The following is a 24,624-nucleotide window of genomic DNA, read 5'->3' on the forward strand; positions in this document are numbered from 1 at the left end:
AAGGTCGTGTTAGAACGAGAAACAAACAAATTCGACCACAAGTCCATTTTCCAAAATATACAATAGCCCAAGACACATTTAAAATAAGCTGCAGGTTAAATATTTTTTTTAAATAAAAAAATTATTTATACAGATTTTTTTACATGTAATTAAATAAATCAAGAATTATATGTATATATTAATAAAAAAACCATAAATAATAACTAAAAAATAAAAAAAAATTAAGAGATAAGATATTTAATCTTGAAAGTCCAGATATTTACTTGATTGTGTATTGCTAAATTTATTTATTAAAATAATTTATTTATTTAAGCAAACGGTAATAGAAATAAAGATAAAAATTAAGTTAATTGAATATATAAAAGGTGAAAAAAATATACTATGTAAGACTACACATATTAAAAGTATTATCTGATTTTTTTTTTCTAAAAATAAAGTTCATCTATATAAAAAATAAAAAAATATAAATGAATCAGAAAAACACTTTAAAATTAAAATGTATAAAAAAATAATTGTCATTTAAAAGAGATTTTCTAAATAAAATGAAAGAGAGAAGATGTATTAATCTAAATCTAAATAATAAAAAATTTAGAGAAAAAGCATTCATTAAAAAAAAATTAGAAAAAAGAAAAAGAAAAAGGCAAAAGTCAGATATTGTTGGGTCTGACAACCTGTCTGGCCCAGGTGACTGAGCCCTTTTTTTTTTGTTGCAACTGTCGTCCGCCCTAAATTTTTTTGAGAAAATAAAATAAAATGATGCGTTGCCTACTAAGATAAACGACATGTCATCTGATTTGCCCATTACACCACTGTGATACCCAAAAACTTGTTTTTCAACCCATTATTGACCCAAAACATCTTAGGAATTGTGATAAACCTATTCATGGCCTAAAAAAAACAAAAAAACCATCCCAAAACAAAAAATCAAACTGACTTCATATATGTTTTTTTCACGAACTTTCAAGGTAAAAACACCTAATATAAATTTCTTATCAAATGGAACCATTTTACACAAACATTGATTGTTTTGGTGGCTTAAATCAGTGTCAATGATTTTTTTTTATCTCCATTGTTAGAATCTGTGTGACCTCTGTCTCTCTCCTCTCTCAATCAAGGATTTAAAAATAAAAAAAATAAACTTTTGTATCAAAATTGAGGCATTGAAATCATATAATTTATGTTATTTAATTTTAAAGTTAAAGGATCAAGATGTATTTTTTTCGAAACTTCTAGCACGCCACCCATATTTGACACTTGTTTTTTTGCGGTCTCGATATTTACAATTCCATCATTGACTAAAAAATCAGAAGCAATTAACCTTAAATTATGATTAAATCATCTAAAATAAAACTTTGAATATCAAAATGAATTATTAAAAATGAAAACCTCTCGCGTTCAAGATTATAGGTGATTTTGATCAAATCCAAACAAAGAAATTAAACAGATAAAAATCCAAAACCATAAAAAAACTCAAAATCAAGAAAGGTAAAATGCAAACCTGAAAGAAAATAAAGGGCCGAAATAACAAGCAATGTGCACCCATAAATCAAACAATAAAGGTTTGGTAAGTGAATATAGAGGATCAGGGTATGCTTTGAGTGCCTTGATTTGTTTCTTGATTCGGAGTAGTTTTGTCTCCAGTTGATTGCTTTGTTGAAGGTTAGCCTCCATTTCCTTGATCCGGTAGAGATTTGTGACTTGAAGGTTGATTTGAGCCGTCACTCTTGGGAGAGGAATTAGTGTCCCTTTCAGCAGTATCCACCACATACCTACGTTGTGGCACCGTTGCCAATGTAGCCTTTATAAGATCAATGTACAATGGAAACTGTGCTATAGCAAAAAAAGTCACCGGCAGGCAAGTCACTCCATACAGCGGAAAAGCTGCGAACTTCAGTTCATCACTAAGCACGAAGAAATGCCCCGCACAAAAACATAACAATATGGCAGCTATGGACACAAACAACGATGTTAAGCCAAGCAAAACTTTTGTTGGCAAATCTTCGCCAAAATCCTTGGCTTCGTACCTAGAAGTTAGTATTGCAAGAAACATGATCACGGAAGTGATTGAGAAGCAGAGAGCCACGAGAGATGAGACAGCAAATACTTTGAATGCAATATGGTTTGCGAAGAATGGAGTGCCAGTTTGTTCCGCGTTTCCGCCAGGGACGTTGGCTGATGTTGCGAAGGCGACAGTGGCAATGAGGGCTGCCACCACGGAGCAGGATTGGGATGTGTTGGTTAGCCACGCGCCTCCACTTTTAACAAGTTCTTGGTGTGACTTGTTGAATATTTCCTTCGGGGTCTCGCTTCTATAGTTAAGGCGACGAAAGAAGTTTTGTGGCATGGAATTCTTAACATACTGCAAGCAAACGGCACAAACTAGAGAGTTAATGCTATTTAAAATGGATTTATTCTCTGAAAACAAAAGCAATTTGATTGGTTGATGCATTAATAGATCATACTGTAGTTGGGTGAAATTAGCGTAAAAGAAAGTTGGTCACTTCATGAGCGTGTTCATGTCTTTCTATATATATATATACATGCTTGTGCCATACCTTATACCATTTGATTTCCCATTGCAATTGTAAAGCAGCTCCTGGAATGCGCCAAGGCTTATAATCTCCAATCGTGGCAGCTGCAAGATGCCTTGCGCTATTTCCCTGGTCATCAAACTGGAGAAAGATCCTGTCTAGTTCCTCGTTCTTCTTCCTTCTCTTTAGCAAGAACTGATAAACATGTGGCTGCCTATATTGCACTGCCAACAGCACCACATTCTTCTTATGCGTGTCTTCGTCGTGAACCGCGTGAGGAAAATCATGTAAGATTTTCTCCATGATTTCAGTGATGCCATTCCTTGCCGCAATTAATAGGGGTGTCTCTGGCTTTTCCAATTTAGAAGATGCGGGCTCCCCTGATGATATCAGTGACAGCGCAAGGTTATAGCTCTTTAATATTAACCTGATTCAACATTGTTTCATTCAAGAGCTAATAGTCTTTCATTTTTTATCTACTCAGATCCATATATCATGAAGGATAAAATTTAACCTTTCTCACTGCCTTCAGACTGTTTAATTGCTTTGGAGTCGGATAACTCAGATCGTAGCTTGGGGCTCCCACTTATCTCACCGCTCTCGAACTTGTACAACTTACCCTCTCGAAGAAGCTCGTTCATTACCTGAACAGACCATGTGTGCTTCTCTTTCTTCAGTCCTATCTTTCTTATCTCCATTGATCCTTGAAAATGCAAGAACATGATTTGCTAGTACAAGTGTCTCACACGTAATCAATATTGTATTATTTGCACTCATGAAATGATGGAGAGAACCATACCTAATCCAAGAATGACCAACATTGCTTTCGATCCAAGCTTCAATAATTCAACGATAGTATCATAATTTGGAGGAACTAATCTGCCTTCTCTAGATGATCGAAGGTTCACTTGCTCTTGATCTGCACACTACATTTATTAATTTCCCAGGACCATGTACACACACACACACCCATATTCTAGAAATTAGTGGGGGGATTAATTATATATACCTGATCAGGGGTGTAATTAGAAATTTAAAAGCAGGCGTACGAACTGATATTACAAGAAATTAGAATAACTGATAATTAATTTGGTCTCACTCCAAAAATTGCGATAATTAATTATATATAAAAGATTAATTCTCCTAATTATTTCTTCAAATAAGTCAACATGGTACAAGCTCAGTTGACGTATTGATGAAGAATTGGGGTTTTGAAATAAATAGCTTCTACTTCGATACACACGCATGCAGCCTTAATATACAATTGGTACAAGAAGATGCTTTACGTGCTTACCTTCTCCCAAAACTTTCTTCAGCCACGAACTTGATTTCTTGATTGGAGACAGGGAATTGTTAGTATCATGGGATGCCTGAGATGTAGTTGGCAGGAGTTCTCCTTGTTTCACTTGTCGTTGTATACCTAAAATTTGTTTTCAACATTTAAGAGCAAATCGATGTCAAATATATTAAAAAATATATATATTTTTTTACATCAGTTCAATAAAAACATCGAGAAACATTTAAAAAACATCAAATCAAGCATGTTTTTTAAACACACTCAAACTCAGGTGAAAACACAATATCAAAGAGGAACTAAATAATTAACAAATTACATGTGTTCAGTGTTCACCTTTAGGTAAAATTTCTGATGAAAGTGTCATTCATTAACAGATTTCTAAAAGAAAAAATAACACATTAACAAAAAAAATGTTTAAGGGCAATATTAGTAATAAAAAATAACTAGATGAAATGCTCCCACGTTGCCGCAAGATCTTATTAATGTTTTTTTTATAATATTCTAACTTGTAACCTGGCTAAGAGGATGTCGTTTTTTCTTATGATTTTCTAAGTTGTAACCTGACTAAAAGCATGTTACATTGTAAAGAATGGTGCGTGCATATAAAGAACAATAAAATAACAATTTAAAACAAAACTTAACTAACTTTGCATTCAATAGTAGAGAAAGGCTACATACATAACTTATGCATAAACAATGAAAACTGTATGTCAGAACCAAAATATATAACCATGCATCATCGTTTTTATGCGTTGTTTAAATGTCATGAAGCAAACCAAAAAAGTTGGAGCATGACAAGTAGTAACAGAAGGTGGAGCATAACTAGTATCTATGGTTTAGCAACCTATGCAAAAGAAATAAACATGCAAGATCGAAGTTCTGAATGCAAGAGATACTGAAAAATATGTGAGCCTACAAGTAGACAACAATGAAAAAGAGGTGTTATAGCAGAAGAAGCCTTCTGGGAAGGCAGGTGAATAATTGTGAAGACAGGAAGGCAAATTAATTTTTTTTAAAAAGGTCAAGTCATAAGCTCTTAATGTCTAAAAAAGTAAGCAAAGTTGAGAAAAGTTAGAGCATATTATGGTTAACAACAATTTGTGTGCAAATTAAAAGAGAAGATTTGCAAGAGCATCATAAAAGGCACAAATCATGAACAAATTAAAAAATGCAAATGAAAGAGTAATTCTTAATTTGCTGGGATAAACAACAACAAAAGTAATATAATAAAGTTGAAAAAAAGATGAACCTAAGTGCTGGATGGCAACGAGTCTCACTACATTTTTTGCATGAAGAGATTGTTCTTGAGTATCAGGAGCTAAATCTTGGATGTTGATTTCTTCATCGATAATAGGCTCATCAGTGTGAAATGCACCAACTTGGTTATAATGAAGCAAAACAGAAACAACTTGGTGGAAAAAAAGGATTATGAATGCAATTGAGAGACCTCAAACAACATTCAAGAATTTAATGGTAACATGATGGAGCTGTGTTTGAGTGTGCAAACCTATGTTGTGCTCCTAAATCAGTGAATTCAAGTTTTCTTTTAGTTCCAAAGGTAGAGATATCACCAATACTTGACGGTTCATATGAGGGAGTTTCTAAAGAAGAAACATTTGTGATTATATGTGGTATGCTTTCTAGTGTAATAAGAATGGGCTATTGTTCTACCAAAGAGCATGAAGGACGAGAGTTAGTGTCATTGATGTTGCCATTGTCAAAGATGTTTGTTGCAATTATGTCGCAACGGTTGGTCCCGACTCTGAAAGCACCAAAATGCAGCTGGAAAATCTACTTTCTATACAGTTTTGCTTTCATTGAAGGTGTGACGATGTTTGGGTCAGTAAATTGCTTATCGTAGACATAGTTGTGTGTAGACGGCCCAAAAAAAATTCAACTATCTTACCAACTAGGGGTGTTCAAAAAAACTGACTAACCGATTAAACCGAAAAAAAATTAACCGAAAATACCGAACCGATAGAAAAAACCAAATAAACCGATTAAAAAATAAAAAAACCACTCGGTCCGGTTCGGTTTCGGTTTCAAAAAGCTTAAGCCGATTGAACCGGACCGAACCGGACCGGTTCAATTGAATCTGAAAGACTTAAAAAACAAGGTATAAAAGCAAACATCCCTAACCCTAATTCATTTCATCACTTTCCAGCCGCCTCCCTCTCCTCTCTTCTTCTCTCTCTCATTTTCTCTCCTGTTAACCTAACAGTAAATCCTCTTTTTGAATTTTTACACCAGAGCTTCCCACCTCCTCCTACCATTACTCTCTGGTCTTCCATATGGTAGCGCCATCCACAACCTTCACTTTACTTCTATCATCAACCACATACAACAACCTATACATCAAGAACCAGTTTTAGTTTTTCAGGCCCGATCTAGATCGTCTTCCATATAGCAGTGTCGTCCATAACCTTCACTTTAATCCTATCAACAACCACCGACAACAACCCACACATCAAGAACCAGTTTCAGTTTTTCAAGCTCGATCTAGATCCTTTCATCTGAATGGAGTCCTTTTCTATTGAGTGAAAAGTAATAGAAATTTGTGTTTGTGGATTTTAACTGGTGTTGGAAGAGAAGGGATTGCGGATTGCACCTTTTTGGTGGTTATAATGGCTCCACGTGCATTTGCAGATCTAAGCATCTCCCTGATCTTTGGTTCATTGTGAAATGAAGGAATTAGAGGGCTTTGGTATAACGACAGCAGTAAAAAAAAACCTATTTAATTGGTTTCCAGTTTTTCCGGTTTTTAATACTAAAAAACCGACCCGAACCGCACAAAATTAGTTCGGTCTGAATCGCTTCTCTGTTCGGTCCGGGTCATATTAATAAGGAATACTATTTTCCGGTTCGGTTGAATTTTTAAATTAAAACCGAACCGGACCGGACCGTGAACACCCCTATTACCAACCAACATGAAATCAACAATATATTCTCCATCAGTAACAACATAAGTGACTTTAAACCTTTGCATATAAATAACAACACAACAAAGTAGAATGCAAGAAAAAACTTAACAAATAAAAAGCAAATACACATGTTTAAATGCAAGAAAAGAAAGTCTAATTAAGGAGAAAGAGGAAACAAACTAAGTACTCTCATGCAAACGCAATTAACTAATTCTATCAACATAAATATACAGACCCCCCAACACCAATAATGCAAGATCAAACCAGGAAGGAGTAACATGCAAGAAACCTTTCAATAAGACAAAAACAATAACAACAAATAACACAAAATAGAACAAAAATGATGCAACCTAAGCAAACAAAGAACATAGCCCACATAACATAACAAAAAGACACCAAATATGGAGCAAACCTGTAACTAATGGTAACATATGAGAAACAGAATGCAGGCAACAAAACAAGAAAAATAAAAATACTAGAACTAGAAGCACAAATGGAAAGAAAGAAAAAACACAAAAATAGCCGGTGTGGAGGCCTCAAATAATACACGAAAACAAAAGGAAACAAAACAAATAAGACCATACCCAAACCAAGCCTACCAACCTACTCTGTATCAAAACGCCAAAGAAAAATGAAAAAAAAACAACATGCTAAAAAGAAAGCAGTAAAAACTACCAAAGCAAACTGGTGTCATAATGAATACTGTCCAAAACAAACCTAATTGCAATAGTGACTATAGAGAAACAGCCAACAACCATAACTAACCATAACCAAATAGAATTAGTCGAAAGCAAACAAAACCCAAACTAATTCTGGAAAAGACACCAAACCTTGCAGAGTGTCACTACATTTAATGCAACATCATTATCAAGGTCAAAAGCTCCAGCAAAAAGGACACACACGTAGACAAATAATTTGGTGATAAGGGGACCACACTTGTAAAATCGATGGAAGAACACACCCAACACCACACGTTCCCAATGATCAACTGCCCAAAAATTCTAGTGCTTGAGATCATTGACACTATAGAGATTGAAATGCAAGAATTAGCCAACCATGCTAAAAAGGAAAGGGGAAAATAAGAATGGGTTAACGACTAAAATCCCTAGAAGATGAAAAATCATCCTGGACACCCTTTGGCTTCAGAGGTCCGAGAGAGAAGAGAAGTTAATCACGCACTTAAAGACAATATAATTAACGCGAGAAAAGGAAACCCAACAATGAACAGAATAGCAATGCCCCCCAATTTCTTTTATTAGATAACAAGCAAAAAAAGCCTATAGAGCAACAAAAAAAAACTAAAATAAAATAGAGGTCAGGTGGCAATCAATTGTGACAACCAACACATCAAGCAATTCGCATTTCAAAAGACACGAATACGAAGAGGTGTCATCCCATCCAATAGTCACCTCGTAGCAAACCTTGGACAAAGCCACCAAAGTCCAAGAGAAAACCAAACATTTTCAACCCATCATCACTACACAAATTCAATTGCCTCTGCAGCTCCCATTGAAATCATTGTACATCAGAAAAAGTGCCATGCAGTCCACTGTTACAATCCACAATAAATTGTATTTGTGTGCATAGTAATTTCAATAGCAATTTTTTTTTTGGTTCAAGCAATCCATATGTCAATAGACACAAAAACAAAAAGGTGTCATCACATCCAACAATCACCTCATAGCAAGCCATTGACAGAGCCACCAAAGCCCAAGAGAAAACCAAACATTTTAAACTCATCATTACAACACATATTCAATTGTCTTTGCAGCTCCTATTGAAATCACTGTCCATCAGAAAAAGTTTAATGCAATCCACTATTATAATCCACAGTGAATTGTATCCATGTGCATAGTAATTTTAATAGCAACTTTAGATTTTTTTTATTAGCAAAAGGACTTAGAATAAAATAAATGATATATAAAAGTATAATTGTACTAAATTTTTCTTCTTTTTATGATTCTTATGGGTATCTATTAAAAAAAACACAGTTCAATTTCATGCATTTATTTAAGGGTGTTTGGTATTGAGCTTAAACCTGTTTTAACTTAAAATTTGATTTTTCTTTGTTTAAAATAGTTTTTTTTAGTATTTTTTGGATTATTTTGATATGCTGATGTTAAAAATAAATTTTAAAAAATAAAAAGATATTATTTTAATGTATTTCTAAGCAAAAAAACATTTTAAAAATCAATACCTACTATGCTCTCAAACACCTTAAAATCAAATACGATTAAACCTGGTGTATAGGCAGTGTCATAAATGTAAAACCATAAATTATGTGCACACACATATACGTACCTGCAATGCAAATAAAAGCCCTGCACATCGATGTAAAGAAGTGAAAACATGTCTGATAGTTGTCTGGACAACGATTATTGTTCCTGTTTTGGGATGGCCGATTTGTGGTGCCAGGTTGCTTTCTATATGCTTCGCCCTCATCTTTTGTCCACTTTAGTCGATCAACAAATGTACCTTTCGAAAGTGAGTTTGCTCATTTTCTTAAAACGGACCGCATCTTGCATGCTAAGAGCTAACGTACGTTTCCAGAAAGTGAGCATGTATATGAAATTCAAACCTTAAATTTATACTTACAGTGGTATATGATGTTGTGGTAAGGACGAAGGTGGACGCCACTTTTGAAGGCTGTATGTCTACTCGCTAAACAATGGAGCGGAGACATTCCTCTTTCGTTTTTCATGTCAACAAGTTTTGGATACAAATGAATTATTTGGAATGCTAGATCTGCGCATCAATTTTAATTAAGATTTCGATAAGGATCATGTTACTGTATAAAAAATTCATGTATGTATGCATGCATGTATATTCACCGAATGAATTTATACCTCTATATTATTATTAATATTTAAATTTTGATTAATTTTGTAATACAATAAAAAAATAAGACAGCAACAACAACAAAAAAACAAATGAAAAAAAATATTGTTATGGGCAAAGTTGGGTTAACATGCGAGATCCATAACGTGGACATGAGATATATCAAGATTATGTGTCTATTGTGCATCCTAAATTATGAGGTCGGGATAATTCAATATAATAATTTAATAGGCAGACGACACGTTGCCCGCCACGTCGTCTACCAACCCAGATAGTGGTGGCAGGAAAACCAGGCCTACAAATTTTTTTACCCAAAAAATCTATTTTTCAACCCATTTCAATCACAAAACACCTTACGAACACCAAGAAACCAACCTATCAACCCATTAAACCAAAAAAACAGCTCAAACCACTAAATCAAACCAGAAAAAATATTGCATCCTTGACATAGATCTGGTTTTCTAGATTACGTTGAGATTTAAAACAACCATCATAACACTACTCTCACCTAGTGAAACCCGTTGACACCAATTTTAATATGTTTAGTGGTCGGAATTGTCATCAACGAAGAGCTTTTAATTTCTCTCTCTTTGCTGAAATTCGACAACTTCTCTCTTTTTTCCCATGAAAAATGAACTGAAAAACAAGAAAAATAAAGTTTGGCACCAAAATGTATTTTTTAAAAAATTAAAAGGACCGATCATCTTATAGCAAAAAAAGTTATCAGACTAAAATGTACATCACAAATAAATTTGAAAGCGTCATCTATGTTATCCGTGTTTTTCACTTTAATTAGTCCGCTATTTTTCAATTCAAACTTCCTTAAAAAAAATGTAAATGGATGCTAATTTTAGCTCAATTGTGAAAAGAAAAGGTTTAAAGATCAAATTAAATTTTTTTAAAAAATCAATGCTCGAAGCTCTAATCCATGATGATTCATGAGAGAATAAACAATGATTTTATGCACAAGTAAAAACATATAAGCTTTAATTTTTGTTGATATCCAAATGTTCTCACCGAAATATTCTCCAGAGATGGCGACGTGGAGAATGGTATCGCCCTTATTCCCTGTGTAAAATGATTTGCCCCCTGTGTAATATGATTCGCGGTATCTGTGAAGAACATGACTGTGTAAACATAGAAAGGCATCTGTTTTACCCATGACAGCAGCCAAGAACAATGGGGTCTGATTTTCCTTGTTACGTTCGCCTAATATGCAATATTTTTCATACCCGGCTCCTATCTTGTCTGATGAATTCTGATTGTTCTTGTCTTGCTCGTTTCTTGATGAATTCCGAAACTCCTCGTCCAAATAAATTTTACTAGCAAGGCAATCACACAACGAGGCGTTCCCCACAAAAGCAGCCAGATGGAGAGGTGTATTTCCCCGTTCATTTTTTACTCGTAGAGCCTTAGCGGCTTCTTCGATGGACATTAGGCTTACCAGTTGCTCCACTGTTGTTTTTTTGCCATCCATAACTGCTATGTGTAACGCTGTGTTGCCTGAATTGGTGATTTTTGCACAGTGAGCTACTGATTTTCTTGTATAGATCTCAATCACTTTGTCCCAACCATCGCTCATGGCATATTGAAACAAGCTCGATCTGGTGGTATCCTCTAGATGAAGATCCACGGGGCTAGTCTTTAATTGTACGGGTTTAGATTCTTCAGGCGTTGTCTTCTGATTTTCCTGCCACAACCAGAATTAATGCTTACAGAAGCTGAGTTTCAAACTATTTTCATGATGTGGCAAAAAAAGGTACATCTTTTTTTTCTTTATCAAAATTGTGTTTATATATATATATATACACACAACACACACACACACACACACAACAGACAACACACACACACACATAAATACATACGTATGTTGTAATATTGGCTCTGCATTAGAGTCGACCTTTATTAAAAAAACTGAAAAATAAATATTTACGCTGTGAATAATAATTGTGCTATATATGTCATGGGTAATGAAATTCTCTCTTAAAAGGCTTAACTCCCACTATCACGTTAAAAACCCATCTTGAGTTAAATTATAAAAAATCAAACATTTGAATTATGAATAACTTCTTAACAAGTATACTATATATAAGTTGGAAGATAATTAAATATGTCCTTGATCTTCAAAACAAGAATCGACCACAAGTGATGATTGACGTATACTGTATCGGATGATTCCGCTCATGTCAGGATATTTGAGAGTGTGGTTGTAATTATTTTTTAAAATGTTTTTCATTTGAAAATGCATCAAAATAATATTTTTTTATTTTTTAAAAATTATTTTTGATATTAGCGCATCAAAATGATATGAAAATACTAAAAAAATATATTAATTTGAAGCAAATAAAAAAATAAAAAAAAATTTATTTTTTTTCAAAAACACTTTCAAAATACAAAAACAAACAAGATTTAAAATAACCATGAATCACCGATAACCATGAATCACCGATTATGATTAGGTGGTCGTTGGCGCGGCGGGGGTGGATTGTAGTGATGGCAAAATGCAATACTAGTTTAAGAGGGTAAATTTCTAGAAGAGTTATTTTATGATTGGTTTAAAAAAAAAACGAGAGGCAATTTTATTAGGTATAAAAAAAATATTTTTAATTTTTAATTTATCACAATTATGATAGAGATACTATTTATTTATTTTTAAAATATAATATTTTAAAAATAAATAAATATTATTTTTAATCTCAAGTTTTATATAAATTTAAAAATAATTTTTAACTCAAACTTTTCTCTGGTTAGCATTATATTAACTCCTGATCGGAGCCGGTGCTGTGATGTTTCTTCGTGACCTCCCTATAATTTTTTTTTTTTTTTAAAAAAAGGGGCCTGATCTAATTAGACAAACACATTCTAGGTTCAAAATTCAGCAGGGTAACCTTCTGGACGTCCTCCATGCACGTGCTTCATCTCATCTTATATAACTATTTGTCAGAAGTCACGGCCATTCTTGCATATTTTATTACACTCAATGTCTGAAAATGGTGCTGTTTATCTTTTAATATTGTTTTTAAAAAATAATCCTTATTAACAAAATAAATTATAAAATTTTAATTTTAATTAGTCCAATATTTATAAATAAAATAAAAAAATTAAACTTATCAGATCCATGAATCATGTTAACCGACCAAACATATAAACAAATTTATGAATTTTATAAAGTTTAATAACATATATTTTTTTAAATTATTTTTTTTAATTATATAAGAAAATTAAATAAATAGAATATAAAATGATAAATATTCAAGGTATAAAAAATAAAAAAATAATATTTTTTTCCAAATAAAATGTGTAAAGAAAAAAAAACAAAAAAATAAAGATAAGAAGAAAAATGGTAATAAACATGACACAAATATCAATTATAATGAGGAAAAATATATAAAAAAACTTGTTTTTTTATAAAAAAATTAAAAATTATAATTTTACCACGGAAACAGTAAAATCCTGGCAAAATTTACAATTATAAACGAAATCACCATTTTTTTTTTATATGTATAGTTATCATCTCTATTCGTATCTTTTAACTTTATTTTTCTAAACCGCTTGAGAACATGCGAATATAAAAAAACCATCCAGGTGGACGCCAATGCGATTTCCCGGGCCAACAAAAATAACCCGAGAGATCCACTGGGCCAAGGCACCCACAAAGCCCCCTACATGTTTGCTTTGCGCTTGAATGTTAAATACTTCGGGTCTTGGATATTAAAGGAGGCATACGTGTTTAAGAACTTGGTTTCAATTATATTTTTTAAAATTTTTATTTAAAATTATTTTTTATATATATATTTTAAAATTATTTGATGTGTTAATATCAAAAATAATTTTTTAAAAATAAAATAAATATTATTTTAATATATTTTTTAAAAAATATATTTTAAATTAAAAATACTATCGTTTCAATGTGATTGTCTTTCTAAACATAGTTGTTAAACCCGGTCCGGGAGTTGACCTGGCCAAAAAACCGGGTCCCTGGTTTTATGGGTCAACCCATAAAACCCAGGTTATTTACTTATTTATGAGGTCAGGTGGTTAAAGAAAGAAATGGAAAAGGAAAGCAATTATAAAGAGATGAAGTGGGACCCAATATGGCAGGGCATAGGCATGAGAGAGGGTGACGTTATTGGTTGTTGGTTGTTTTGTGCAGAGATCTCTTAATCTCATCACCATCTCCTCCTACCCTCTTTGGCTTCTTGACATGCTTTCCCCTGGGGTGAAGCACAGTCCTTGCTCCTTACGCACCCATGCTCTAAAGCTTAAAAACACCACATGAATCCTCTCTCTTTTACATCTTTTTCCTGCAAATTCCTCTGGTTTTTACATGCTTGAAAACATTAGCTAGAGAGAGAGAGAGAGATGTTAAAGACTTGATGGTGATAATAAAGCCTGTGGTGTTGGTACTGTATCTATTGCCTCTCTCTCTCTTGAAACTGCGAGTTTGGTCCTGTTTAACCTTCAATTTTTTTTAAGTTACGGTCATCAATCGTCAGGAAGGAAGAAATGGAACCCGCCAACCCTCAAGATCTCCATACCCAGATCGACCTGCAATCATCTCAAGCGAACCACCTCCAAAACACCGGGTCGCCCGGGTCGACCGGGTTTTGCTGGGTTGTTGCACCGGCCAGTCTTTTGACAAACCCGGACCGGTCTAGAAACCGGGTCGGCCGGGTCCCGGGTCGACCCGCCAGTCCGGTCCGGTTTAATAACTATATTTCTAGGTGACCGGATGTGTTGTGAATTATACCATTGCTACTCTACATAAATAAAAAAAAGAGCCTCTATTTTTCTATATCGATGCTCTACCTGTTTACTCTGTGTAGGCCCCGAAGGTCTGTGCAAGTCATGTAGGGACCAAAAGTTCGAAAATTTAAAGCATGAAAAGAACCCAACTACGATCTCAAATTGTTTGAAGATTTAAATTAATGTGCCATTTATTTATATAGTATTATTAGTAAAGGAAAAAAAAGTATTGAACTATTAAATTAATACGTGACAGTGTAGGAGCAAGCAATTACCTTGTGCTTGTCTGAGTAAGTCTTCAACATCTTCCAAACATCGTGTGACGTTGCCACTAATTCCACCATATGTGGCTCTCTGAGTACTTCTCCGATCAGTTCGTTGTTCGGCTTGTCCGCGTAACGCTTCTGTTAAGGGAAAAAAAAAAATGCTGTACTTAATGCAACCAAAAATGATTTTTATGAGAGTTTTAGTTCCTTGATCGAGATCTTCGAAGAATATTATTACCCTTGAATATTAGCCTAACCTTCTCCATTACAAATAAAGTCTTACTAGACGAGGTTATATGTGGGAGTATATAGAGAGAGAGAGAGAGAGCAGCACTGGTACTGTTAGAGAGTTTTAGAAACTAAAATGACGAGAGGGATTTAATTAAGAACATTTCCACCTAAGTTGGATGCTTTCGGGGTAATTACCTGATCGAAGCTTTTTAATATGCCAGTAATATTCTTTGTGGACTTGTCAGAAGCAAACAGTACTTCCTCCATTATTTTCACGCCAACTGCTCGATGAATTAACATCCAGGCCTTTGCGTTCTTGTTCTGAGCTTCACGATATCCATCTTTCTGACTATTTTCCCATTTTGCCAGTTCAGTGGTATCTTTGGGTGGCTTATACCCACATTGCACTATATCCCACAAATGCTGTGAAGTTAATACATCTACCATCTTCTTGCTCCATGCTTCATAGTTCCCTACTTCGAAAACAGGTAGATAAACCGTCTTCTCATCTTCCACCTGAGGGGTTGCTCTCGAAGAAGATGGAACCACCTGAGGGTTTGAAGAGGCTGCAACCACCCGAGGGGTCGGGTTTGCAGAAGATGTACCCACCTGAGGGGTTTCTCTCGAAGAAGATGGAACCACCTGAGGGTTTGAAGAGGCTGCAACCACCTGAGGGGTCGGGTTTGCAGAAGATGTACCCACCTGAGGGGCTGGGTTTGAAGAAGATGTAACCACCTGAGGGTTTGAAGAGGCTGCAACCACCTGAGGGGTCAGGATTGCAGAATTAGATGTACCCACCTGAGGGGCTGGGTTTGAAGAAGATGTAACCACCTGAGGGTTTGAAGAGGCTGCAACCACCTGAGGGGTCAGGATTGCAGAATTAGATGTACCCACCTGAGGGGCTGGGTTTGAAGAAGATGTAACCACCTGAGGGTTTGAAGAGGCTGCAACCACCTGAGGGGTCGGGATTGCAGAATTAGATGTACCCACCTGAGGGGCTGGGTTTGAAGAAGATGTAACGATCATGTTTTATTTTCTGGCCAGGTATGGGTGTGTGTTCTCAAGTGGAAATGCAAATGGATTGTTTTGTGGTTCGAGTAAACCATGCAACGATGAATGTCTACAGAGTTAGAGAGTCGAGTGTTGAGATCAGAGACAACACGGAGGCTCTTATAGACGAGTGGAGGAAGCTTATTCTCTAAATTAACAGAATAATGTTACATGAATAAGATTTTTCATGCTCGACTAATATATTATGGATTAGGCAAATCATAGCAACCACTCATATTGAATTTTAATATTAGCTGTTTGTTTGTAAATTATTTTATCTTCCAAGAAATTAATTTCCCTCCATCTAACTAGATGGCCGAATCTCTTGTCAGAAAAAAAGCACCATTATATATATATATACTTGTATGAGGGCTTCAAGTTTCCTAAAGCTCCTCCCGTGAATCGCGTTTCGATCTCAGGTTAATTTCCAACAGCAGTAGTATAACACAAGCCCCTAGCTTTTCCAAAATAGACCAATGAGATGTGCTCAAAGGGATATTTCGCTTTCCTAAAAGAAAGCAAATAATATATATATCATGAGATGCATGGCTTTTACTGTTACATAACTGGTTCTAACCCGTTAATTAGTTCGTGTTGTTTCCCCCCTTTTTTTTTCAAAGGAGACAGAGAGCTTTCACTTTCTTGTTGTTTCCCCTTTGTATGTTCCTTCAGATGAAATTCTCTGTAACGATAGAAATTTAATTGTTAAATAATTGTTGGGAAATTTACTCTTGTTACCACTCTTAAAAGAGAAAAGTCGAGAAATAAACTAATTAATTTAATCCCACTTCTTTTTTCTTAACCTTGATAGTAAAGGTATATCTCGAGACAGTTTTTGGATGTTAAATTTAAGTTTTTATAAAATTGAATCTTTAAGTAATTTCTCCACATTTGAATTAATTAATACATCCACGTTTTGTTTTTTCTTAATATTTATATAGAGAGTAAATCCACTTCTATATATATATATATAGTCTGGTTAATATTGTCCTATGTCAGCTTTATGTAATCAGCTTTAGATGGCATTAAATTATAGTATAATAAGAAATCTTACATAGTTTTTTTATTTTTGTTGTAGTAAATTAATTTTTTTTATTTTTTTAAATCTGTTCCTTTTTTTTATTTTTTTTGTCATGTTACTGTATTTATATTTTATTTTGACTATTAATTTTGTAGCTTTTTAATATCCTCTCAATGATTATATATAAAAAAAAAAGTTACAAGGCGCACTGTGTCTGTCATATAACATCAAAAGCCAAATCACAAAAGCATCAAGATGACGAAAATTACAACTGGCCTGGAAAAGAAAAGGGCATACACGTCAGGGAACCGAAGATAAGGGCGAAAGGAGAAGCAAAGCATTTGTAGCTAGGCAACCACCATGTAGCTACGCTGTGGCACCTTCTTAAAGGTTGCCCATGTAAGATCAAAATACAAGGGAAACTGTGCCACGGCGAAGAAAGTCACTGGCAGGCAAGTCACTGCATATACCGGAAATGCTGCATACTTGAGTTCATCTCTGAGCACAAAGAAATGTCCCGTACAAAATGATACCAATACAGAAGCTATGGATATAAAAAGTGATGTTAGTCCAACCAAAAGCTTCCTCGGCAAATCTTGGCCAAAATCCCTCTCTTGGTATCGAGAAGTTAGTATTGCAAGAAACATGACCACGGACGTGACTGAGAAACATAGAGCAATGAGAGAAGAGATAGCAAACATTTTGAATGCGGGTTGATATTCAAGAATTGGACTTCCAGTTATCTCATTGACACCACCTGGGACGGTGGATGATGTTGCGAAGGCTACCGTGGCAATCAGTGCAGCTACCACGGAGCATGATTCTGACGTGTTAGTTAGCCATTCACCACCACTTTTCACAAGGTCTTTGTGGGTCTCAGTGAATATGTCTCTCGGGGTCTTTCCTTCCTTGTTGTAACGAACAAAGAAGTTGGGTGGCATCGAGTCCTTGACAAACTGCATTATATTATTATCAATTAAACTAGATAAAATCCTTGAAAATGTCAAGTGATCATATTATCTGTATAAACAATGTGCTACATACACATCATACCTCGAACCACTTGATCTCCCATTGCATCTGTAAAGCAGCACCTGGAATGCTCCAAGGCTTAAAGTCTCCCAGTGTGGCAGCTAGGTGTAACGCACTATTCCCCTTGCTGTCTACTTGCCGGAAGATGCTTTCTTTCACGATATTTCTCTTCAGCGAGAGCAAGAACTGATATACATGTGGTTGCCTGTTTTCCACAGACAATAGAACAATGTTCTTCTTCTCCGCATTCACGTCGTTTATTGCCACAGGAAACTTTTCTATGATTTTCTCCACCATTTCTACAATGCCATTCTTTGCCGCAATTAATATGGGTGTCTCCCTCATTTCCATTGCAGGGGCTTTGGGCTTCTTTGTTGTCATCAACACTATATTCCTTTTGTCCAAGTCCATGTCTCCTACTTGAAAAAGGTTTAGTATTTTCTCCAGCATTTCAGTGACACCATCCTTTTCTGCTGTTAGTATCTGTATCTTCATCTTTCCTATTTCAGAAGTTCTTTCCTCCTTTCCTGCCAATGATTCAAGTTGCAATTTATGTATGGCCAAGATAAAGTGAATTCTATCAACTTCACAAAGATTAAAATTTGTGAGATTCAATTTGAAAGCAGGAGTCTGGACTTTTTTGAATAGGAAATTAAGAGCTGAAGTGCTCAAAACCGAAGCCTCCTAATGAACAGAGAGGGGAAAAAAGAGAGTTATATGCCATAATTTAACATTTTAAAGCTAGTCATCTATATGGAGGAAGAAACCCTCATTGCATTACCTTCACCATCCTTGTTTTGGCTATCCTCTCCTGTCCTTTGGTTCTTTTTGTTTACTTGGTCATTCTTTGTCATTTGCTGGGAGTTTTCCTGTAGCTCCTCCATATCTGAGTACGTGACACGACCACCAACTCCAAGAGCATAAGGGCGCGTTTCATCAACTTTACTTGGCAGGGGACTACTTCCATCATTCTCATACTCATACATGATGGTCTTATGAAGAAGTTCTCTCATTATCTGAACAGACCATGTATGTTTCTTCTTCTTCACCTCTAACTTCGTTATCTCCGATGATCCTTGCAACATTAAAAATCAAAATCAAGGCATTATTATTTATCAAGTCATTTGCATATGAATTGATAACTGAGATGTCAATGAAGGTGAAGAAGCGCACCTGATCCAAGAATGACTAACATTGCCTTGGACACAAACTTGACAAATTCAAAGAAGGTATTATAATTGGAGGGCATTAATCTGCGTCCTCCAGCTCCAGTGGCTGATTGCTTTCCTGCACATTAAGAGATTAATTCCAGTGAGCTAATAGATAAATGTTGCAAACACCAAGACAATTGTAGAGTTAATCAGAGACTTATGGTTGTTCTGCTGTTGAACTACTTGCAAGCAAAAATTTCCATAAAAACAAATGTGAACATGTGTCTCTGTTTATGGAACCCTGTAAAAGATTCTCACATCCTAATTTTGGGTTCTGGACACGTTGTTAGTAACATTAATTTTATTCATATTAAAATATATTTATTATTAATTTTTTTAATATTTAATTATATTTGATTAATAAATCTAATGTTTGACTAATAAATCTAAAATAAAATTAAAGTTCATGAAACAATAATGATTTGCATAAAAAAAATATAAAATCGTTATAATTATGAGATTTCTAATGCGTCGAATCATTGTTCCTGATCAATGTTCTATTAAGATTGAATATTAATTAGAGTTATTGATACCGATACATATTATGTTCTTTTCTTTATAAAAAAAAAGTACGTAATTGCATGCTCTTATAAACTGAGATATTATTAAGAATACCTAGAACTAATATGCAAGTGTTTATTAGATGATGTGTATATTGAGTAAGAAAATTCTATATGGAGAGATCATTTATATCTATGAAAAGCCTCATGTGATAGTTGTGTAAGTGATATTTAGATTTGAGATCACTAAGTTGTCTTATATAGGGAGTGTAATGTTTTGATCATGGACACATGTTGTTCTAATCAAAAGTAATAAACAAACATATATTGGGTATAACATAAACTATATAAAAGTATTTGAGGAATTAAGAGAAGATTTATTACCTAGGTGAATCAGGAAAAATGTTATATCTGTTCTCAAATAGTATTGATTGTGTGATCCTTAACTAATATGAAATGAGTTTTGAAAAGAGTTTTAAAATTTTATTCAAATAATCAATGACTATAATGTTGAGAACGAACATGATTTAACAAAGCAGACATACTTCTTACTATAATATCTAAATTTGAATATTCATGATAAAAGGATAATAATTACACTGAGAAATTAATCATTAAAAGATTAAGTTAAGTTACTTATTACTTTACTAATATTTGGAAGATCATAACATGGTGTTAGACATTATATTTAATCTTCAAATATAAATCAATCAATTGTTGAATCGATAATAAATTAAATTGTTTAATTTCCACTTCAAGTTCAAGGCTAGTAGCAAGTGTAAGTAAAATATGAATTGATAATAAATCTTATTTTTATTTAAGATTATGATTTATATTTGGATCATCTTATTAGAGAACTTAATGGGTCACATACATAAGAACTATTTGTTAGAAATTAAAATGGGATGATTAATTAAGTGTGACTTGATTGTAAATAAATTTTAGAAATTGAGAACTAAAATATAATTAATACAAGAAATTGCAATTCTAGATTTAGAAAAAATCAAGTAAGGACCTGAATGAATAAATTTCTAAAATTGTCCTAAAATAATGTATGTGATATAATTTAAAAGATAAATTGATATTTTACCATTTATAGAGTTTTTAGATTTTTTTTTATAAATAAAATATTATTACTTTTATTTTTATGTGAAAAGTAAGAAAAATACAGTGCAAAAACATCTAAATATCTAATGAGATTTTCAAGACTCCCAAGAAAAATTAAATTAAATTTACTGTTCTCGCAATTTACGGGGAAACATAAAAGGTGTGAATTTTTGTTCAATTGTTAAACCCAATTAAACATATGAAATTGAATCCACTGTGGATAATCTTCTAGACCTTTACCAACTCACCTTGTTGGCTCTCTGTATCTCCTGTCTGGCGTTTTGTATCTTTATAAAGCTTCGTTAGTACTGAAAAACAAACAAGGGTTTCATTACAGCTTGTAAGAGCACTTATTGCAAAAAATAAAAAATCTAAATACACAGAAACCTGCACTGGTGTTCTGTGCTGTTTTGCCCTTGGACATTTTAACTGAAATTTGTTAACTACTGTCCAGCAACTTTGAGAATTAATGCGTTCTAGCAATAGAATGAAAATCCATATCAAATCTTTTCACTAAAGAGTATAGTCTGAAATCGCATTTGTATATGATTAGAATCATATAGTTGCGTTCTGAGCGGTCGACTAGTTTTTTCAATCAATCTGACAGTTTCATATTTGACCATTATGAAGTGAAAGAGATGATGCATTTCCTAGCTACTTCAAGCCACTGTATTGACTTAAAATAAGATTCACACCATATCATGTAATGCATGGACCAGGAGTTGAGAGAAACAATCAAATGATGAAGAGATGCTCCCTCGCCAGACTTCAGTTGTTTAACCCAATATAGAACCTTGCATCTTAAGAGTGTGCACAACGAAATTACATGAATCTTGATATTTCATGGTCTACTGCTACTGATTCAAGGATGTCAGAAAGTTATATTACACTACATTAAAGTGGGAAAGAGAGAGAGAGTCCATCTTGCATACCCACTTGGACGGCTTTTTTCAGCAGCCAGAAGAAATTATAGCATGTTTCGTAATTCTCTGGATAACCGTGTTTTTCAACGTGCTGGCCGGAGGGCTGATCTTGTAGAGCATTTGATACTTCCTCGGCCCTAAGCTCTTCAACAAATGTACCTATTAAATTGGAGAATATCCAAGCCAAAAATGAATCACCCGAAGGATTTAGTTCAAAAATAACTTGTATAATTACTTTTTAAGAAACTCGAGTAATTATATTACTTTCTTATATATATATAATGGATGATTTTGGAGTTGTTCTCGTGGCTTTTTCCTTCATGATAGAGAGAGTTTTTCGAGTAAATTTGATGATTTTTTGGTTGATTTATTTTGTTATTAATTGTTGTGTGTGTTTGACTAATTATTTTCTTACAAAATATAAATTATACAAGAGTGAAATTAAATTCCTAACAGAGATTTGCTTGTAGATAATCAATCCCATATGCGGAAAAACGAAAATGAATGAGGCCTTACAGTTATATATGATCTTCTTGTACCCTCCAAGGTGGCTACCGCTTCTAAAGGCAGTAGGCTTGCTTGCTAAGAGATGGAGAGGGGATGTTCCTCGCTGGTCAACAAAGTTAACAAGCTCACCATACAACTGAATAATTTGAAATGATAAATCTGTAGAACAACGTTAAAAAAAAGTTAAATGTTGGCATTACTTTCTTCCATCTTCTAAAAAAAATCTTAAGAAGAAAATTTTGTAATAGAATCGATCTGGCTCACCAAAGTATTCTCGAGAGATGGTAACATGAAGGATAGTTTCACCATCCTTTCCCCTATAATATAAACGGCCTTCATCAATGCCACAAATACTATGGAGACGAAGGAAAGCTTCTTTTTTACCATGCAAAGCAGCTGAGAAGAATGGGGTCTCATTCTCATTGTTACGGACACCCACCAAAGATCGATCTTGACGAGCAATGCAAGTGCACATCTTGACATTCCCCATCGAAGCTGCTAGATGGAGAGGGGTATCGCCTCGCTTATTTGCAATTTGAAGAACTTCCTTAACTTCAGTAGTACCGGACTGCTTGGACTGCTCGGAAATTATATCTACGAGAGTTTGGACGGTATCTTCTTGGCCATCATTGACTGCAATGTGCAATGCTGTGTCTCCTGACTTGGTGATTCTCGCTTTGCAAGCTGTTGGGTCACGCCTGTACGTTTCAACCACTTCCTCCCATTGACCACTCATAGCAAATTTAAACAAGTTTTTCAACATGCTATCCGTAGTGGAACTCGTTAATCCATTGGGAGAAGCCATTTCTTGTCTTCCTCTTACTGCTACAAGCCTTCAAGAGTACTACAACTAGCAACTAGTACTCACAACATGCCCATATCATTTTATTATGAAATCCTGGCACTGTCCAAGCGCCTTAAAAATTGAAAAGAAAAAAGCAGCATGATTCCATGGTGATTAAAAGAACAAAATATACTGAGTCGCATAAGACTTGGATCTCAAGTTCAATAAATTCCTTCTGCGTACAATGCTGAACCTTTTCCGAGGTGGGTCACATCAGACTTGGATCTCAAGTTTAATAAATCCCTTCAGCATATAATGGTGAACCTTTCTCCAGGTTTTCAGACTTGAGCCTTAAGTTTTATGTTTTACTGCATATTGTTGGCATCGACTTGACGATCTTCTTGAATTTGTCTTTTATCACTAAAAAGAAGAGAATCATAGTTGATATAAGGATTTTAGGTAATAAAAACCCTAACTGAAGGATTGTAACTTCATATTCATGCTTAATTTGAAGGTTTGTAACTTCACATTTATGTATTTAAAGTTATTAATTCGATCAGTTAAAACTATGAAAATAAAAGTGCAAACTAATGAACAATGTGTCATTCACCTTATCTTTATTAAGTTTGAACGACACGTCGTTTAAAGTTTTTAATTTGAGATTTGACAAATTTCAATTAAGTCCTTCTTCTTCTAATTGTTTTTAATTGTACCCGTAATTGCCTTCAGACTTTTAATTTTATGCAATTTTACCCTCATCAAACTCAATTATCAACCTCAAAGTTGACCGCTATTTTTATTTTAGTCCTTGGTTTTGTATTTGTGCATTTTGACCCTCAATTGATCAATAAACTTTTATTTTTTTATTTGGCCTCTGATTTAGTCAATTTCAGCCTCAATTCACGCACTTTTTTCAGTTTTGTTCATGGTTTTGGATTTCTTCAATCAAATCTCTAATTACCCTTCAAATTTCAAAATTTATACAATTAAACTCATGATTTAACAAAATTAACTCTTAAAAATTACAATCCAACCATTAGACTTTAATCTCTTTTAATTAAAGTCTAGATTGACTTCAAAACTCATTTTTTTCTTGTGACTAAGAGGCCGTTTGTTTGCGTAGTTGCTTCTGCGTTTGAAGCAACCACAGCAAATATAATGTTTGGTTCCACTAAAAACGCAATTTAATTTTAGTGGGTCCCATGCAATTTCACGTTTTGGACGCGAATTTTGCAAAGCAGCTTATAGCTGCTTTGCAAAATTCTGTGTTTACGTGCACAGTGCAATTCACTTGCACTGTTCGAGGGAACTTTTTTTTTTTTCAGTGTGTTTAGTTTTTGTATTTTTTTAAAAAAAAAACTAGTTTAGAATGAATTAAATTTACTCGCATTGTCATGTAAATAATATTTTTTTTCCCGAAAAACTAGTGTAGAGTGAATTAAATTCACTCGCACTGTAATATCAAATCAATTTTATTCCTGATAATATTTTATCTAATTTTATTACACGCTCAAAAAATAATAGAAACTGTAATTCTTGTCGAATGAATTTTGTACGTAATGGAATTGTAGATGGTTTAATGGCATAATAAAAAATATTTTATATAAAGTATTATTTATTTCATGAAGTAATAACAATAGTTAAATCTACAACATT

At 34.0% G+C, this 24,624-nt stretch overlaps 2 protein-coding genes across 5 annotated transcripts; both read right to left on the minus strand.

The window, feature by feature from the left end:
* Positions 1-1,340: 1,340 nt before the first annotated feature.
* Positions 1,341-16,124, minus strand: LOC7480678 (uncharacterized). 4 transcript variants are annotated; one of them, XR_008058555.1, is made up of 12 exons: positions 15,029-16,124; positions 14,612-14,740; positions 10,605-11,277; positions 9,345-9,494; positions 9,051-9,224; positions 3,826-3,951; positions 3,331-3,450; positions 3,046-3,234; positions 2,556-2,911; positions 2,025-2,359; positions 1,705-1,881; positions 1,341-1,659 (listed from the first exon to the last, which is right to left on the minus strand). XR_008058555.1 is itself a non-coding variant. In XM_052450618.1 (11 exons), exons 1-11 carry the CDS (start codon positions 15,857-15,859, stop codon positions 1,583-1,585), a joined length of 3,480 nt encoding a protein of 1,159 aa, XP_052306578.1. In that variant the 5' UTR covers positions 15,860-16,121; the 3' UTR covers positions 1,341-1,582. The 4 variants fall into 4 exon arrangements, 3 of the variants coding, with proteins under 3 accessions (XP_052306578.1, XP_052306579.1, XP_052306580.1); XM_052450618.1 differs by having other exon boundaries at positions 1,705-2,359; positions 15,029-16,121; XM_052450619.1 differs by lacking the exon at positions 1,341-1,659 and having other exon boundaries at positions 1,671-1,881.
* A 945-nt stretch (positions 16,125-17,069) lies between these two features.
* On the minus strand, positions 17,070-23,094 carry LOC7480681 (uncharacterized). Its single transcript, XM_024595134.2, has 8 exons — positions 22,449-23,094; positions 22,194-22,343; positions 21,687-21,836; positions 21,003-21,062; positions 19,110-19,223; positions 18,718-19,011; positions 17,958-18,463; positions 17,070-17,860 (listed from the first exon to the last, which is right to left on the minus strand). The coding sequence occupies exons 1-8, from the start codon at positions 22,987-22,989 to the stop codon at positions 17,252-17,254; spliced, it is 2,424 nt and encodes an 807-aa protein (XP_024450902.1). The 5' UTR covers positions 22,990-23,094; the 3' UTR covers positions 17,070-17,251.
* Between the last annotated feature and the right edge of the window lie 1,530 nt (positions 23,095-24,624).

This window comes from Populus trichocarpa, chromosome 2, assembly GCF_000002775.5.
Source record: "Populus trichocarpa isolate Nisqually-1 chromosome 2, P.trichocarpa_v4.1, whole genome shotgun sequence".
NCBI lineage: Eukaryota > Viridiplantae > Streptophyta > Magnoliopsida > Malpighiales > Salicaceae > Populus > Populus trichocarpa.